The sequence below is a fragment of the Uranotaenia lowii genome, chromosome 3 (assembly GCF_029784155.1).
Source record: "Uranotaenia lowii strain MFRU-FL chromosome 3, ASM2978415v1, whole genome shotgun sequence".
Taxonomy (NCBI): Eukaryota; Metazoa; Arthropoda; class Insecta; order Diptera; family Culicidae; genus Uranotaenia; species Uranotaenia lowii.
Genome location: NC_073693.1, coordinates 258,142,488 through 258,162,003, shown reverse-complemented (window position 1 = coordinate 258,162,003; position 19,516 = coordinate 258,142,488). Strand labels below are relative to the sequence as shown.

The following is a 19,516-nucleotide window of genomic DNA, read 5'->3' as shown; positions in this document are numbered from 1 at the left end:
CTAAAGGACACGATATATTGTATCGTTATTTTATTTATGATAAAACCATTAGGTGAAGATTCCACGTATGATACAACTCGCTCGGAGTGAGAAGAAAAAAGCAAAAAAAATGAATGGTTACTCTACTTAACGACCCGTTCGCTGTATCGTAAAGTGCGTCCAAACGATTCCATGTCATGGAAAAAAGACTACCTTAATCGTACATGAATCATCCAAAACTATAAAGCAGGCATGTCAAACTCGTTTAGAAGAGCGGGCCGCATTACAAATTTTCTCTGACGTAGAGGGCCGCAGCCAAAATCATTTAGTAAACATAACATATTCAGGGTGGCCACTCAAAATCAATTTTTGATTTCCCGCATTTTTCCCGTTTTTTTTTCCGCATTGTATCACGAAATTTCCGGTTTTATACAACAGAAAACTAAACAAAATTCCGAAAATCTATTTTTGAAACCATATAAACGAAAATCGACTAAGCTTTTTTTTATTGGTAAATGATCTTTAAATGGTTTTTGTTTTAGTTATGTTTACCATTTAACCTACAAATCATTAGATTAATACGCAGGAGTTTTTTTTTTAAATTTTTAAACCTATATATGTCACTCGATTCGAAAATGTTTAAAAAAAGAAAAAAAGGTTTACCTAAAAATGAAAATATGCTTGATTATCATTTTTCAATTTTATTTGTATCTCATATATTTTTAAGTACAGACCCCGTTCGTTTTTGGCAATACTCGGAATATGATCAAAAACAATTAAAAAAATATGAAGAATAACAAAAACAACAAAAATATGACAAAAGAAAACAATCATTATAAACACAAACAATAAAAGTGCAAAATGCATCAAAAACATGATGAAAAAATTAAAAAAAATTACTACTTATGGTCGGAAATTTACTATAATAACGTTTTTGATAATAATAATAATAGTTATTTTGTAAAAATAACTGAAAAAAATGAGAAAAAAACCGTTCGATTTTGGCAACACAAAATGTACGGGCGTGTTGCCAAAATCGAACGGGATCTGTATATTAATTTTTTCGTCCATCAAGCTTGCCTCTGTCTGAGCGTCGGAAAGCACCTTCAATTTTTTCGCTTCCAGTTCCTTAGCCTCCTTTTCTGCCTCTTGCGTCATTTGTTTTTTCAGATTCTCCTCCTTTTTTTCGTTTTTAAGGACTCGACATATCTCGAGTGAAAATTGCGGGCATACTGGATTAACGATCTCGTAACCGTTATAGCTGTAACTCCCCCTGACATGTTGATTCCGTCGTATACAATACGTTGGGCTGTCAGACTCTCCTAGGTTTGGTTTTCAACTGGGCATTTCGTGTTAACGGAAAAGCCTCTTTCCATCGTCACGTTGCCATGAGACAAAATTAAAATTTTCTTCAATAAGTACGTCAAATTGAAGAACTGGCAATATCTGGATAGTGGGCAATCACATCGGGGTTAACGCACGATAAATACCGAGTGAGGGGATAAGACAAGGAAGATCGTATAGCCATTTTATTAAAAAATCCAAAGTAAAACGAACAACAAAGATATCCTTGTCCGAAACATGATCAGACTCTTTTTCTTCCTTAATTACCGATTTAGTTAAGACCAATTTCTACGCTTCCAGGAGGTAGAAGATTTATTTCTGAGAGTTCAATTCCAATAATTGTTTTTGATTTTACGTTTAGTCGTTCGCAGGCTTTACAACTTTTTCCATCAATGCTCCTACAAGCCCGGTTAAATCATCTAAGAAAACGGTACCATCGGTGCTTCTGTCTAAAACACGCGTAAAAAGTAACAAAAAAAACTCTACTTTGGTCCCAGCAAATTATCATCTACAGCTTTAGCAACAATGTCAAATACCTTCGACCGGGAAATCTATGGAAAACTTCGCTTAAAATTTGGATGGTTTTCCTTAAGCTATTTCTCCTCTTGTTTTTTTTACCTCGTCGATAAGCCGTTTGAGGTACGGTAGCATTTTGGCAGCACGGTCTGCAACGCGTTCATTTTCCACCAAGCGGAAGTCAAAAAATTTTAACGGAAATATAGTTGAACCCGTTACTGCAGTATAATCTGCCCTTCTAAGTGGAATGTTTTTAACAGGCTATACAACGCCCTAAAAAATCATCAAAATTCCATTCACTTTTCCTCAGTCTCTCCTTGAACGAATTATGTACAGTGTGAAGTCCACAGCTCCCAATGGTGAGAATCTCAATAGCCGGATTCGAAGCAAGTTCTTGAACCTCGCTAGTTAGTTCCTTGAGCATTTTCCAATTTACTACTGGACCATCCATGGAACACTGGATGATCACTCGTTTCAGTTGATCAGGATTTTCCAAAAAACAATAGTTTCACGTCATTCAGAAGGTCATTCGAGCGCGTTGACGATATGTATGTAGAACTAGGCTTGCTTCAATTAGTTTTGTGTTTTGATTCCAGAAGCGCACACCAATATCCATTTGTTGCTTCTGCATAATCTTATTTAACGTTTCGTCAAATCCTAATACGAACTCGCTGCAATTCTGTAGTAAATTGAAAACTTTATTCAAAAAATAGGGAGCAGTACCGTGTGGAATCAAATAGCTTATTATTGTTCTTCCCACTTCCATTCGATTAGCAATCTGGCTGTCCGGGAACATTTTTATGTTGTTCAATGAATCAAAGTCAAACTAATCGAAACCGACCCAGCTCGACTGTAGGATTCGTTTCGACCTGGTAAAAATCGGTCGAAGTCAATTGGAAAGAGTCAATCTATTTCCACTTGTTTCAACCTATTTCGACTAAACTTCATTGAACTGACTTTCACTGAGCAAAAAATTCCCGACTTTTCGAAAAAAAATCCCGGCTTTTTCCCGCTTTTTTCCCGTTGGATTTCAAATCCCGTCTTTTTCCCGCTTTTCCCGTTTTTCCCGAATGGGTGGCCACCCTGCATATTAGTTTCGCGGAGATTAGATACAATACAATGGAATATAGTAAACTTGGAGTGAAATTCTGCGTTAAATTTTTATTAAAGCTTTTAATGTTTAACATTCTTATATTATAATGCATTATATCTATTGTCCTGATGCATGACATCTTTTCTGAGATACTAGTTTATTAATATCAGGTTGAAGTTAATTTGTCACTGACACTTTCACTATTATGATAAATTTGTATCAGATAATCTCGAACGATGAGAGGTTTTTGTAGCTTTCATTTCATTATGAAAAAAAAAAAATTGCTCACATAGATAGGTACTTGCAAACATAGCAAGAATTCTGGCAACAAATTTTCGTAACTCAACGTTGCGTTCAGGCAAATAGCTGTAAAATTTCGGTACAGCCATTTCAATGTATTTCGCTTTTAATAAAGAATCGCACTACAGCTCTATCAACTCTAGTTGCAAATTATCAGCAGCATTTTCAGGAGCAAACGAAAATGGAGATACAAACAACGAAAATTCTTGCTCGTATGAATTAAAGTCAAGAAAACGGCTTTGAATGCATCTAGTAACGATTCTAGGTGAAGTTTGTATTTACCAAATGATGCAGCCTCATTTGATCTATTCACTTCTTGACACGTAGAGAAATGCAGAAGGTTTTCTTTGGAAATTTGGTTGATCCATAACCGTAACTTCGCTTGAAAGTTTTTAACATCATCACAAGAAGTTATAATACTTTTTTCTTCTCCTTGAAGTTTTAGGTTCAAATCTTGCAGGTGACCACCCGCATAATCAATTACAATATATAGAGAATATTCTATATTGTCTCTAAACGTTATCGTTTATTGTAAAGTGAACATTATATGTACAATAACACAGACCATATTAACAATCTGTATTATGATTATCTGTTAAAGTACCATATGGGGAAAGGGCTGTTAAGCATGTTTACCATTCAAAAAGAGCGATTTTTTCGAACAAATATTTCATGCTACATTATTGGATACGGTTAAAATATCATCCACTTTTGGCGAGCAAAACAATCTACCTGAATGTTCTAGCTACGTTGGAATACAAAATCATAGATTTCATCAACTTCAATGGATATAGTTTGCTTATAGTAGTTTGTAGTAAAAATAACGCTCAATCATACGTTCCGCATATTGTAAAATATTTTTAAAAAGAGCTTCCCTGTACCATAACCAATATAGTTCCAATTCTTTCCCACAAAAAATAAAATAAAATTAAAAAATTTAAATGTTGAGATTTTTATTTTTTATTTCTGATATTATACATGGATTATACAATCTTACCTATTTGTGCAGATCTGCATTGTTCAGCCTTTCAGTAGATTTTTTTTCCGCTCTCCGCTCAGCAGAGATCTTTGTTTCTGTAATTTCATTAGTTTTATTTAATCTCACTAGTTTTTATCGATAATATAATATAGTTTTACTTACTTTTCGCGTTCTGTGTGTTTTTCTCAGCGTGATTCTTTTTTTTCGGAGCCATTTTGAACACAGTTTTCAGTTCCGAACCTGGCGTGGGGTTGCCGACACAAATTTTAACGAAGTGAAGTGAAAATTAGCAGATGCTGAACCCAAGAGCGAAAAAATGCATAAGCTCACAACTACATCTTAAAATAACAATATTAGTTATTATCCGCAAGAGGTGAAATGATAACGACTTGTCTAACTCATACAATGTTGTCAATGTTTTTTTTTTTTAATTTAATGTCTAATGCTAAGAAAATATAAGGAAACTTTGTCGTACACTGTTAGAGTCCTGGATAAGGTCCAGAGACAATATTCAAAGGTTGCAAATTTTTATTCTCTTATTATACTATACTTACTAAATCATATATCATATTGTCACTGTCACTGATACGATCCTGTCATAATTTATTGAGGTAATAAAATTTTGAACATGTATAATGAAATGATACTTGGAAGATATTTCATACTGGTACTGCTACCAATATATTAAGTTAATAGTTAGTACTATATCCCCAACTGTTTTTAATTATGCGGGCAGTGAGATCAACGGCAAATGCCAAATCCTGAACCCTGTCGTCTGCTTGGAAATGTTCAAAAGTTCACCTTTCATTTCCAAAAATAATATTATCTCCTCTCGTAGCAAAAAAAATCTTTTTAATATTTTGTGCCAGGAAAGCCAGCGTACTTCTGTGTAGTAGGGGACACAATCGAAGTCATTTCCAATGCCTTCCAAAAATGTCGAAAATTGGCGATGATTCAAGCCACGGAAACGGATAAAAATTAATGGTGTCTGAAACTGGTTTTAGCACGTTTTGTTGCTTTAATTGCTTTGCGCATATACATTGAAAATGAGTAAATTTGAAATTGCTATCGGTCTTCCTTATTTTCGCAAGCAGTTTTGCAGCATTAGTTGTATTAAAATCTTTATTTAGTGCTTATTTCAGATTTTTATAATCTTATCATCATCTTCATTTTGAACGGACAAGCACTACAACTTCCCCAAAAGTATATGGAAAATCGCACAACAAAGAAACTTTGAAGCGTGATATCTCGAAAGTAGCTTTTGTGCACTTATACCCCTTCGGCTCTGAGGGCCTCATATGATGTGATAGCAATTGTTTACAAAAAACTGAACTTTATTTATTGACGTCAAGTTTTAAATTTAAAATCCACCTATGAAACCGAATAGAAATTAAAAAAAATATCTGCGAAGAGCAGTTTTTTGGTCAGATTATAGAAAAAGAAAATTTTATGAACAGTAACTGATGATATTTAAAAAAAACGCAATTTTTTTTTTTATCATTTTACAGTATTTCAAAAACTGCTCTAATCAGATTTTTAGGATTTTTTTTCAAATCAGTGACCGATATGGTATTAAAAATGACTCTCAATTTACGAATAAAAAATATTGTTAACTAGTGTTATTAAAAATGTATGCGGTTTATAAGGGTATATACGGACAATAGTATTGGCGAAAAATTGGCCTCAGCCATAACCTCAAATTTTGATTTGCTGGCGACCTAACCAGTGATGCTAGGTGCGATACTAAAATCAGTATTTGCCTGTTTTGAACTTATTATAATATTTCTGAATAAATTAAACTTTAACTATCAACTATCAGGAAAACGTTTGAATTCATTACGGGGCGTCCCTAAATGGATGAAGATAACCTATTTTTTGCTAATGAATCTTCAATGTGAATTTGAAACATCTTCAAAATATTTTCATGTACTGCTTGGTAGATCAAAAAAAAGTTCTAGTTTCTAGTAACTTCTAAATAAAAGAATGCAAAATCACAAAAAAGTAAATTAATGACTAAAAAAAGTAGAATGTTGACTTTGAAAATACTCGCCTACATGCTTTGAACATTTTAAACATATCTACATAGTTCGCTACGTCGTTTAAGTGTGCGTTACAAACAGTTGTTATTTCGTTCAGATAAATGATGTGTTTCTCATTCCGATAGAAATCTTCGGGAAAATTGCAAATTCTCAGTAGTCATGAAAAGGTTTTTCAATTGCAATGCATTAAAAAAATATAATCATTTTCCAAATATCAATGCACTTGGCAACCCTGAACACCAAAAAAATCAAAACACGAACATCTATGTATCGCTTTTCTTCAGGGTGAATTTGTCAATATTAGTACCGAAAAATCGCGTTTATCGTGCGCCCTTCTCAAAAATCGATTCTGTTCTCCCATGGTTTGAGGTTAGGGCTGAGGCCTCCTGCTAAGGTGGTGTTCGTACAGAACTGTCAATATATCCTAATACTCACGCATTCGGATAGGCTTGAGACAATAAGAAGACTCAAGCGGAGGGATATGTTTTTGTTCAATTCCGGTGCAACCAACACACTTACCGCAAAATTAACTGAACGTTATACAAGTGGTTACTGAAATAAAATTATTCAGAGCTACAAATTTAATCAAGGAAAATTTTTGATTATCCAGGATGTGCTTTTTCACAATGAATCAGGCTAACGTACATCTTCAATTTAAAAAAATATCACAATATGTCTGTTGTTCCTTCGGTAAAACAAAAATAATAGAACCGAAATACTTGGAAGATATTTATGTTGTTAACGCTATGAATGTTTACACACAATCTTACACGGAACCGGGAATCACCTCAAACTGTGGTTCAGAGCAACAATGTTTCGCATGTTTTTCTGAGAGGAAATTTGAATATCGAAAAACATTTGCATTAAGTTGAAAATGTTACATTCAACTTTAGTTTTTTGCAGTAATATTTTACATAAAAAACAGTGGTATTTTTTTGTGACAATTTAAGACGGGGCTACGCGGGCCGCATTGACCAAGGCCGCGGGCCGCATGCGGCCCGCAAACCCCCAGTTTGACATGCCTGCTATAAAGCTAATCTTTTGTGTGTCTTGGGAAGAAGATAAAGGGAATCTTAATAAGGCATTTCCCCACTTGTCAGACGAACAGCTGATTTCTCATGTTTACTTTTTCTCGGCATATCGTGGTAGGGTAAGCATAACAACAACATTACGCATGTTCAATGACCAGATAGTAACGAAATAAAATTGGCAATGCAGTTGTAGTGGTTTTGCAAGCGCACCTTGGTGATGAGAACATAAATTCTTGATTAAATGATTTGTAAATTCATAACAAGCTAAGACATGAAGAAATAGTTATGATTTTAATTGAATAAGTTTTTAAAAGAAAGCATTGAACAGTGCTTATCATCAAAGATCAAAATGGCGACCAGTTGGTGTTTACATTTTTCAAAACAAAAACAAAAAGCTACCCTACCACAATCTGTCTCAGGAAATACTCTATTGTATAATACCGGCATATAGTCAAGACACTAGCCCTCCAATAGGAGCACCCAGCTCCGAACAGAAAGAAGAAGAAGAAGAAGATTGTATAATACCTATAATACTGATTCATGCGGGCAGGAACAGACAAATGTAAACAAAGTGTTAGTCAAATCGTGCACCAATGTATTTCGTTTGAGCAGTTTCCCCGCGAGTGAGTTTATCGGTTTTGTTGGTTCCCGGAGATCTTCGAGAAGCGCGGATGCGGTTCTGGAAGCGGCTCCACTTTACTCAACTTTAAATCCGGTACTACGGGGAAGAAAATAAAAGTAAATGGATGTGACTCCTAATAAAATTTGTGAAATAAAATGAATTATATTAAATATAGAAGGATTTTATTATTACTAAGAAATGAGAAAATTCCCTTGTTGAATCATATTAGCAATAAATAAAACAAAACAAATTCCAATTGGAAAGTTTTACTTCCAATATTCAGTTACAGTTACAGTTACATCATATCATTTTTATTTTACACGTTGCAAAATTTTACATCAATTTTTATTTAACACGTTGCAAAACTTACATTTACATCATTTTTATTTTACACGTTGCAAAATTTTACATCAATTTTTATTTAACACGTTGCAAAACTTTACTGGCGTGGAATTTCCAACTAGCACTGAAAATTCCGTCATATATGACGCTTCTTTTTATTTACATCACATGTTATGTGATTTTACAGATATTTTTCGTAGTGTGTATGTGAAATGCAGAATACCAGAAAATACTAAATACAAAAAATTATCTAGCAAGTTTACAAATACCGCACAAAAAGCTGAAGTTTTACAGAGTTAGGGAAAAAATCTTGCCGAATTCAGATGTTTTGAAGTTTTTAAAGATTTACTTAATTTTCGTAGCAGAGTCTTCCATAAACATAACCAAGACAAAATAAAAACCCCTTTTCAAATATTTTACAGATGCCTTCATGAAACCATACTTTGTAGTTCACTTATCCTACTTCAAATCGATGGGGAATGGTTGAAAGATGAAATTCCAAACAGACTCGTTCTTCAAAATCTTATATAAAACTGTTTCATTCCGATTCCCCCGGCTTTCTCTGCGGAAACATCATGGCGGAGGAATCTGAATAAAAACAGTTCTATCAGTTTTTAAGGAATGAGTCGGTCTGAAATTTCAATTTTGAATCTTTCCCCATCGATTTCATCATGTTACAAAACCTAATTTTGTCGCGTTGTTGAGTTATTGACGAAATAAGATTTTCTACCTTCATTTTCATTAGGCTTTCGATTTACGTCAGATGCGAATATGATACTAGTTTTGAAGGGTTTTGAACTGTTTTAAATATTTGTTAACTGATTGATCCAAAATAAGCGTGTAACGTTTCAAGAAGGTTTGTGTCTCGGCTAAAATGTCACGATTTTCTCTCTCAGAGTGGGAGTGGGAGGTTGATATTTATTTATACTCTCCCATCAACAGATCATTAATGCACGCACGCAACTGCATTCCGTTTAGTAATATTGCTGCTGCTGTTAGAATTTTGTGTTAATTTGGCTTGTAAAAGTGATACTAGAAAATGTAAACCCTCGTATTAAGTGCACCATTCCATTTACCATCCTAGAACAAAGTCTCGAATGTCAAAAGACAAACCAAAACGGTAAGAACCTGATTCTTATTTTGAAAATTTATGAGCATCCAGAGGCAGTCAATATAGAAAGTAAAAGTAGTGGCGCTGATTCGAGCTTCGAAAAAAAATGATAACATTTGCCCTTTCCATTTTAATGTTTGTTCACCTTTGTCAGAATCTCTAATATGGTTAGCAAATCGTTTCTGTGGGGAGTGATAGCTGCCTCGATGACGTGGTCGGTCAGTTTGTATCTGTACTGGAATTTGAGCAATGGTAGCGCCTCCGGGAGTACCTTAGCATCCCGAGCAGTTCCGGCCACTGCTACCGGAACCAAGAATGGAGCCCCGGTGGAACAGGAACCGCTGAGTCGTAAGCAATCTTTGGGACGCTTTGAGAATTTGGTAGAAATAGGACCCCAGGATGGGGCCAAGAGCTTGGGCAAAAGTGTCGATATGCTGAAGGAGAAATATCGTCGTTACCAGAAGGAGCGGGAATACAGGAAGGCTAGCCACCGGTTGATCGATGAGCTGCAACCGATTATGCCCAATGGGACCGATGAGTTCGGGATGGTGAGGAACTCGGAGGAACAGTTTATCCGGGATGTTGGTTATAGGAAGCACGCTTTTAATGTGCTTGTTAGCAATAAGATTGGACCGTTCAGAGATGTACCAGATACCAGACACAAGTTGTAAGTTTATTGAATTTGGTTTTGGAATGATGTAATGGAATTCTATCTTATTTTGTAGGTGTAACGAACAGAGTTACGACAAAGTTCTGCCACCAGCCTCGATTATCATGTGTTTCTACAACGAACATCTCCATACGTTGATCCGTTCGGTGAATACGGTTCTTAAACGCACCCCTTCGTACTTGCTGCACGAAATTGTGCTGGTCGACGATTGTAGCGATATCGATGATTTGCGAGAAGAGTTGGAAAATGAACTTAAAAAGTTGAATAGTCCAAAAGTCAAACTGATTCGTAACACGGAACGAGAAGGACTGATGCGGTCCAGAGTTTATGGAGCTCGCAATGCAACGGGTGATGTTTTGATATTCTTGGACAGTCATATCGAGGTCAATGAACAGTGGATCGAACCACTTTTACAGCGCATCAAGATCAATAGAACGATTCTGGCCATGCCCGTGATAGACATTATCAACTCAGATACTTTTGCTTATACATCAAGCCCGTTGGTACGAGGAGGATTCAACTGGGGCTTACATTTCAAATGGGACAACCTGCCAAAAGGTACTTTGGCTAAAGAGACTGACTTTGTTGGTCCTTTTCTTTCGCCAACAATGGCTGGAGGGCTTTTTGCCGTAGATCGAAAATACTTCAAGGAACTAGGCGAATACGATATGGGTATGGATGTTTGGGGTGGCGAAAATTTGGAAATTTCTTTCCGAGCTTGGCAATGTGGAGGATCAATCGAGTTGATACCGTGCTCCAGAATTGGACACATTTTCCGTAAACGACGTCCATACGGATCTCCAGATGGAACTGACACCATGATACGTAACTCCCTGAGATTGGCTCGAGTGTGGATGGACGATTATATAAAATACTTTTACGAGAACCAACCGCAAGCCAAAAGTCTTGATGCAGGTGACATTTCTGATCGTCAAGTTTTGAGAAAACGCTTGCAATGCAAACCGTTTGACTGGTACTTGAAAAATATCTACCCTCAACTGCGACTTCCCGGTGAAAAGACTACAGATAGCAATGTATCGCAGCCAAAATTTCAACCATGGCATTCTCGAAAACGGAACTATGTTAGTAATTTCCAGATTCGCCTCAGCAATACGACCCTTTGTATTAGCACGGAAAGTGCGAAGGAAAAAAGTTTGTGGAAAAAAGGTTCCCACTTGGTGCTACAACCATGCTTACGAGTCAAGCAACAGATGTGGTTTGAAACGGAACGATCAGAGCTGGTCCTAGGGCAACTACTCTGCTTGGAAGCACCATCCAGTGCAACCAAGGGAACCCCACTGTTGCAAAAGTGCCATGAAATGGGAGGCGATCAAGCCTGGAAACATCGCAAAACGGTTTAAACCTTAACATAAGTTTTTCAAACACTCTCATTTTCATAATTGTTTTTTTCTCCCAATTTCAGAAAGGAACTCCCATCTACAACATCGCTTCCGGGAGCTGTCTGTCGGTCCATGAAACCAGGAAAGGTGCCCCGGTGGCGTTAGATTTGTGTGTCAACTCGCCACGCAGCACCTGGGATTTGGTGATATCATGAAGGAGTCCTGAAAAGCACAAAGAGTATACGCTTACTGAGTATATGTTTATTCCTCCCTAAAGACTTCCTACGAGTGATTCCATGATAGGTAATAGAGATTTTGTTTTTCTTTGTAAATTAATATATTGTTGTTTGTTTTATTTGAAAGAACTTCCTTGGAACAGTTCAGTCCCTGAATATTTTCTGAATATGTATGTACCTCGAAATACAAGTTAAGTTAAAACGCCTATAAGTAGGCAAATTTAGTCAAAAACGATTAAGGATTTTCGTTCCCATCAAACCAAAACTCTTCATTATGAGGCATAATCGAACAGTAATTTATAAGAGCTAATCTTTTCAAGTAATAATTAATGAGACAACACATGACGACCCTTCAAAATCCGGCGCATCAAGATTCGTCGACCTTCCCGGGTGGCCATTCGGGTCCACCAACCATGAACTCGTACCCGTTTGGTTTCTTTGGCCCGGGGAAACTGATTGCGGATGACGGTCCGTGCCGATAAGGTAGACCAAGCACCGCCAGCCGAAGCTTCCGTTAGGCTGCTGGCCAAATTACCGGCACCCAGTAGCGATGTTGTGGGCATCTTCGGTGCTACCAAGGGGATTAACATTCTACAAAAAAGGAACAATTCGCTGAATCACGTGTTGTTAAGAAAAAGTTACCCTGAATACTTACTGGAAGGATCGAACGAGGGCCATAGTGATACAATATTCTTAAAAAATGGAAACGCCGCTCTTAAAACAACTTGTTTGGCAAGTTTTACGTAATTAAGTGCTTATTGTAACTTCAAGGTTTTCGTAAATAAAAATCACAATTACAATTACAATTACAAGTAATGCAATATTTACACTTTTCCGGAATATTTGACAGCACGCATGGAAAATCTTCAACCTCTTCGGAATCAAAACAAACTCTGATAAAGCATTACAAATCGTTTCAAATCTTCGGTGGTTTGTGTCAAAGATAAACAATTTAGTAGCGCCACCTAGAAATCCGTATGAGAAGTATGATGATGCGTTCACACTGTTGAAAAAGACTACGGCTTGTCGATTTTGAAGAATTATAATTAGGCCGGAACCAATTTGAAATCTTTCTTATGTCACTTGGAGTCAAAACATTATATGAGGGGTGGAGTGGTATAATAAAAAAAAAAAAAAAAATCCAAACTTTTATTTAATTGAAACTCATATGAAAATAACGTGAATTCTGCTTGCTGGGGGAGCTCTGTTTGCTAACTGAAATTTACGTACAGTACCGTTCATAATTGTATAGAAATTGGTTCTCTGTGTTGGAAGCAGGCGCACTGCCACTTCGACTTTTAACTTCTATAACTTTTTAGTCAGATGATTTTTTTTGGTCAAGTTTTCTGCGTACGATAGATCAACTTTGACACTGTTATATCAAAATTTGAGATTCCTTAAGTCTGGGTGGCCTGAGATACAGTAATTCTCAAACTATAAAAGGAACCTTCCCAGGCCTCAAAAGCACTCACCTCATAAGTTTCAAGAAAATTGATTCAGAAGTTTCCGAGTGTGTATACAGGGAACAGACAGACATACGGACAGAAATCTGGATAGTGAAATTTTCTTCTAAATAGATCGTGATCATTGCTGATTACGAAATCTACTAAAAAAAAGAATGTTTGTCTGTCTGTCTGTTCCCCATAGAATCTGAAGACAGAAACTACTAACCCAATCATTGTGAAAATTTATACAAAATTAATTCATAGTTTTCATAAAGTTTGGCACACTTTTTGATCGTGTACAAATTTGCATGTATTCAAAAATTCCTACCCCTTTAAATAGGGGCAATTTTGTTTTTAAATTTAAAGGGATTATTTACTGTATTGATGATCCTCCTTTTGTGACTCCTTTAACGTTAAAACATCAAGTTACGTTTACACTCAAGGCAATCTAGAACTCAGATGCCATGAAAAATAGTTCTCCTTTGAATAATGTAGAAATTTTATTTAAATTAACTTAATTTAATTAAGTTGAATATAAGGTACACCGGGGTAAGTGTGGACGATGGCTATTAAAACAATACTGTGCACTATATTCTCAAACTTTTAATGCAGAGTGTTCAATTTACTTGTAATCTATCCAATAACTGTGAAAAAGATACGGTTCAGACAATAACGGATGTTTACAGCTACTTTTTTGGAATTTTCTATTTTCAACTACGATGTCGAGTTGATGTGCATCTTTTTCAATTGCAAATTTCTCGGGAACTAGCTGGCTCTCGATGAAAAACTCTACATTGAAATAATCCTTACATTCCAAACAACCAGTTAGGAAAAGAAACGGCGGTTAAAAATGAAGAAAAAAAAGTTTATTTACAAAAAACTAAAATTTTGTCTCCAACTCCTGACTGGGGTAAGTGTGGACGGCTTTAAAAGGACTTGATATTTTCACATTCTTTCAATTTTCTGTCCTTCATCCTTCATGATTTGTATTATTTAGCTATATTTAGCATTCGGATCATGAAAAGTTGGGTAAAGTACTTGTTTGTTCTGTGTTTTTGATAAAATCAGATCTCGTGTGTTGCAACATAAATTACACACAATAATTATTGAAAGATGGCTTACTAATAGTATCATGAACTTTTTTCAAAATTTTGGACGGTTCTAGTAATAAAATAACGTATTCAACCAAGAAAAAACAAATTTTTTGAAACATTCCTAAGAAATCAAAGGGAAAATCTACCGTCCACACTTACCCCATAAAGCGGGGTAAGTGAAGACACCAGCGCTGCCGCTCATAGCAAGTCCGTCCCATTTGCGTTTTTGTTGAAGTGAGAAAAATGGCATTGAAAAATGGTAAAAAGTCCAACGCTAATTCGGCACTTGTATGCGTTTTTTATCAAAGTAATAAAAAGAATCTGTCACTGCTACGGCCAATGAAAGTTTTTAGCTTTATAAGGATTATTTTTTTGTTTTGATTCTGTAGAACATCATTTGCTGGGCCCTTATGGCTATGGGACCGACTTGCGATGATTTATGCCATATGGGACCGACTTGCGATCATTTGTTCAATGGGACAAAATTTCTTGAGGTTTTTTTCAATGTTCATCAGAACAAAGTACTAAAAACTAAGGTTTCTCTTGAAAATACAGATAAAAGTAAAGTGTTTCCAGCGATAAACTGAAAAATGATGAAAACGCAAATGGGACGGACTTGCTATGAGCGGCAGAGCGGTCCATCACAATTTATGTGATAACTTTTCTCGCTTTGCTTCTATCGAGCTCATCTCTTCAGCATTTGTAAACAACATGTTCTGCATCGCATTTGTGCAGACTCGCTTAGTATTCAGCCGCTGAACGGGCGACTCGTGTCCTGTCTCAATGAATGTCATCGGCTGACTGAGGACCGCTCACGGCACGACAGCTCAGCCGGTTTATGTGTGCGTGTAGTGAGAGCGATTGAGGGATATTGCCGACTCGGAAAGGCCTATCGACTGAGAGAGTGTTGGGCTGACAATTATAGGCTACACATCTCCCCCCTACACAAACATGAAAGACGGAAGCCAAATGTTTCGGTGGCAAAATTTCAGGCTGAGAACAAGACAAGCGCACGTAATTTTTCCCTCGAGTTTAGTCAAACAAATTTTGTAAGCGCAGTTTCTATCTTCTCTTGTTTTAATTTAATCGAAAATCTCTTTTGGAGTCATAAAACACAATGTTTTCGATGGTCGAACGGCATATGTACGTCAGCTACAAACCTCCTGTTGCAATCGGTACATAATCATTTTATCTCGTTGAACACTCGCAAAGCATTAGATTTGGATAACCTTACATCAAACAATAATAACATGTCAGTGTTCAGTGCTCAGTCTAGTCTGCTCTGCGAATTCCACATTCAACTCATTTGGCAGCTTTACAGGCTTCACAGAAAGCGCACTAGAATGTGGCTAAAATCGAAGATGAGAGCTCAGCATCAAATTTGAAAACATTCAACAGTTTATCATTCTTGGGCGTTAATTAGACAACGACATCCGTTGATGGTTTGTAAGAACCTCTACTGTATCTCGGTTCTTAAACAGATATATCAGTACGGCACTTTAAGACAATTTACAATACAAAAGGGATTCTCCTTTTTTCAAATTCGCTTCTGTCAGTTATCTGTGAAGGCATCCTACGATTATAAAAACAGTAAATATGCTTCTAGAATATATTCTTGATCCGTTGATTCAAGATTAAAATTGACGAGATGTACTTTATTAAACGCAATGAATGAAGCAACGAGACCTGTCGTTTTCAACCATCGTGTACCTTTTTTAATAGAAGGTTTCCCAAACCAAATAATTTCTACAAGCTTTTCTGCTCCAAACATGATTTGTTGGTCCTCACGCTTCAATATGTGGTTTCTTTAATCAACCTTCAATACACTCCTCATGTTGGTCTTCCCGATCCAACGCATATTCATAGAGTGAGCTTTCAGAACGCCCTTCATGTTGGTCCTCCCGATCCAACGCATACTCGTAAAGTTAACCTTCAGAATACTCTTCATGTTGGTCCTCCCGATCCAACGGTTGTTCATAAAGTGAACCTGTAGAACACTCTTCATGTTGGTCCTCCCGACCCAACGATAATTTATAGAGTGAACCTTCAGAACACTCTTCATGTTGGTCCTCCCGATCCAACGATAATTCGTAACGTGATCCTTCAGAACACTCTTCATGTTGGTCCTCCCGATCCAACGATAATTCGTAAAGTGAACCTTCAGAACACTCTTCATGTTGGTCCTCCCGATCCAACGATAATTTATAGAGTGAACCTTCAGAACACTCTTCATGTTGGTCCTCCCGATCCAACGATAATTCGTAAAGTGATCCTTCAGAACACTCTTCATGTTGGTCCTCCCGATCCAACGATAATTCGTAAAGTGAACCTTCAGAACACTCTTCATGTTGGTCCTCCCGATCCAACGATAATTTATAGAGTGAACCTTCAGAACACTCTTCATGTTGGTCCTCCCGATCCAACGATAATTCGTAAAGTGATCCTTCAGAACACTTCATGTTGATCCTCCCGATCCAACGATAATTCGTAAAGTGATCCTTCAGAACACTCTTCATGTTGGTCCTCCCGATCCAACGATAATTCGTAAAGTGAACCTTCAGAACACTCTTCATGTTGGTCCTCCCGATCCAACGATAATTTATAGAGTGAACCTTCAGAACACTCTTCATGTTGGTCCTCCCGATCCAACGATAATTCGTAAAGTGAACCTTTAGATCACTCTTCATGTTGGTCCTCCCGATCCAACGATAATTCGTAAAGTGAACCTTCAGAACACTCTTCATGTTGGTCCTCCCGATCCAACGATAATTTATGAAGTGAAGTTCTTTTTAACGATCTCAAACAATATGCATGCAGGTAGGAAACGCTTTGTAATGATTGCACAAATATGTGTATGCTGACAAAGAATATATGGACATCAACTCTTTTCTAGAATAAGACATTCTCTTTAGAGCAAACATCCATTAATAATCTCCGTTTAAGAATCTTCTATCTATTTTTCCAATACTCTAGTAAAGTGTATTTACTATTGAAAAAAATGAGAGGATCAGTTCTTCATTTTCTAAATTCAGATTTTTTGAAGCATTTAAAACACAGGAAAAAATAACAAATTAGACAAAAAGTGTAGCTACATTTCAGTTACAAGTATTACTACGCCATTTTAAAATAACATTTTTAACCACCTTTGCTTGAAATCTTTTAAGAAAAGGATAAAAATACAGGTTATGAATAATTATTTGCATCGCTTGCTGTCAAAAACACAGATTCGTCGTGCGACTGCTTACCAGTGCTGCAAATTATCTTCAAGCACGAATGATACTGACTGTGATTTTCTATCAGTGTAAAAAGCTTCATCTGAAATGAACGGAATAGAAAAGTCAACAAATATAAAAGCTTCTGATCGGCTCGGTCATCCTCGTGCCTACAGAAAGCTGTGTGAGTGTGTCTATCAGTCAGTAGAAAGCTCACTCGTAAACCCGAACTAACTTGTTTCACTCGAAAGCTACGAAAGCGTCTTTCGCTTGGGCATTTCTGTCACTTACTGTTTTTGATCAGTGACTGCAGCTTAAGCATTTAATCAGTGTCAGCGAAAGTTGCTGATAATTTCAGTAAGCATTTGTTTTTGCCATTTTTGCAAATTATGAATTGGGATTCAAAAAGAAAACGCGAATTGAAAATCGCTGAGACTATACACACTTAATCTTTTCTCCTGTGATCGGAACGATTTCGTCCTGTATTTTCAACAGCTGAAATTACAGGACGATTTCAGGACAGCGAAAACGCTCAGGAAAACAACTGTCAAATTCACCTGAAGGTTCGAAACGGTTTTCTCCTGTAATTTGCAGGAAACTTCGAAGTGTTCCTGTAGGCTCGAATCGGCTTCCATCCACCATTTTTAAAGAATTCGGAATTTTGTCAGCAATTATTAAAACTTTTTCAATTTAAAAAGAAAATATTTATTCAATTTTTGTTATACACTAAACTATAAATTCAGTTGAACGATCAAAATGTCCATTGTTTTTGACGGCTGATCGGCACTGTTTTTATTTCCACGGAATCAATTTTTTCTCCAGCATGTGCAAGTTTTTCGGCATTCTCCGGTGTTATTTAGAAATTGAAGCATGTTTCACCTGGAAGCCAAAAAAAAAATGGTCACACATAAATTTTAAATCAACTATATATTAATTAAATATTTACCTCCTCTAGCAACATATTCATTTTTTCTTATATCACCTATAATAAGATCCAGTTTATTTATCAGGCGTCAGGACCAGCAGCGGTCCTGAAAATTAAATTTTGGGCCTCATACTGTACTAACAGTTTCGCGCCGTAAGTAACGACACTTTGCCGATGAACGTAACGCACGACTTTTAGCAGCTTCTGCGGTTGCAACTGTCGCGACTAATGACCGGGAACAATCGTTTTTGAGGATCAATGAACCAACACAAACACATGACAGTAAAAAAAATTTCATGTGTTACGTATTACAGGGAATCGCTGCCCGAGCTCCTGAATATTCGATAAAGAATGCCTTCGAATTTCAGGAGAAATGAAGTGGTACGAGAATCGTTCAGCAATCTCCACGTGCCTCAGGAAAACCTCTTGTTTTTGACAATTCGAATGTCATTTTGAGCTGTTTTCCCGTGATTCAGAGGATGATGATCCCGAGCGGAATAATTGCAATCTTAGTGTGTACGTTTACTTGAAGGGGGACAAGAGGATGGATGTATATAAAAAAAAATTGAATTTATGGTAATTAATAATGACAAAAATATGATAAAATGAGGTCAAAAAATGACAAAATTACTACACAATGTGATAAATATGTTGAAAACATGATGAAATTTTGACAAAAGTATGAAAAAAATCTGACAAATATGACTAAAATTTGACAATAAAATGACATCAGTCAAACAATTATGTCATAAATATGATAAAAAATTGACAATAAAATGACAAAACATAACAAAAATGAGACAAAAATCCGACAAATGAGACAAAAATGTGACAAATGTGATAAAAATATGAAAAATAACACAAAAATGAAGCAAATTATTTACAATACAATGACAAAACATGACAACAAAATTATAAAATTATGACAAAGTCTGACAAAAACGACATAAATTTAACAATAAAATGATTTAACTTCGAGAAAACTTTGTCAAAAACATGTGTTATGTGATGAAAATAAGACAACATTATGACATAAATCTTATTATTAAAACAAAATTATCACAAAAAAATTGACAATAAAATTATTTATGTTGTTAAAAAATGACAACAATCTGGAAGATTTGTAATATTTAATCATTTTGTCAAATTTTTACATAGTTTGACGACATAGTCGTATTTTTGTTCTTTTGATATCAAATTTTCAAATATATAAATTTGTCTGACTTCACAATTTCATG

The 19,516-nt window shown here is 36.1% G+C and overlaps 2 protein-coding genes and 1 long non-coding RNA gene across 3 annotated transcripts; 1 reads left to right on the top strand and 2 right to left on the bottom strand.

Moving 5' to 3' along the window:
* The first annotated feature begins 9,191 nt into the window (after positions 1 to 9,191).
* LOC129755019 (polypeptide N-acetylgalactosaminyltransferase 35A-like) lies at positions 9,192 to 11,702 on the top strand. Its single transcript, XM_055751317.1, has 4 exons — positions 9,192 to 9,365; positions 9,511 to 10,023; positions 10,082 to 11,381; positions 11,450 to 11,702. Exons 1-4 carry the CDS (start codon positions 9,343 to 9,345, stop codon positions 11,579 to 11,581), a joined length of 1,968 nt encoding a protein of 655 aa, XP_055607292.1. The 5' UTR covers positions 9,192 to 9,342; the 3' UTR covers positions 11,582 to 11,702.
* Positions 11,703 to 11,874: 172 nt separating this feature from the next.
* LOC129755024 (39S ribosomal protein L34, mitochondrial-like) lies at positions 11,875 to 12,474 on the bottom strand. Its single transcript, XM_055751323.1, has 2 exons — positions 12,258 to 12,474; positions 11,875 to 12,193 (listed from the first exon to the last, which is right to left on the bottom strand). Exons 1-2 carry the CDS (start codon positions 12,278 to 12,280, stop codon positions 11,929 to 11,931), a joined length of 288 nt encoding a protein of 95 aa, XP_055607298.1. The 5' UTR covers positions 12,281 to 12,474; the 3' UTR covers positions 11,875 to 11,928.
* Positions 12,475 to 18,034: 5,560 nt separating this feature from the next.
* Positions 18,035 to 18,792, bottom strand: LOC129755027 (uncharacterized). Its single transcript, XR_008739147.1, has 2 exons — positions 18,300 to 18,792; positions 18,035 to 18,232 (listed from the first exon to the last, which is right to left on the bottom strand). It is a non-coding gene; the product is annotated as an uncharacterized LOC129755027 (long non-coding RNA).
* Positions 18,793 to 19,516: the final 724 nt, after the last annotated feature.

Coding starts and splice junctions, on each gene's coding strand:
- LOC129755019 (XM_055751317.1), top strand. CDS start 9,343: ATGTCAAAAGACAAACCAAAACG. Junction 9,366..9,510: donor TCAAAAGACAAACCAAAACG/GTAAGAACCTGA, acceptor CACCTTTGTCAG/AATCTCTAATATGGTTAGCA. Junction 11,382..11,449: donor CCTGGAAACATCGCAAAACG/GTTTAAACCTTA, acceptor TCCCAATTTCAG/AAAGGAACTCCCATCTACAA.
- LOC129755024 (XM_055751323.1), bottom strand. CDS start 12,280: ATGGCCCTCGTTCGATCCTTCCA. Junction 12,194..12,257: donor GCCCTCGTTCGATCCTTCCA/GTAAGTATTCAG, acceptor CCTTTTTTGTAG/AATGTTAATCCCCTTGGTAG.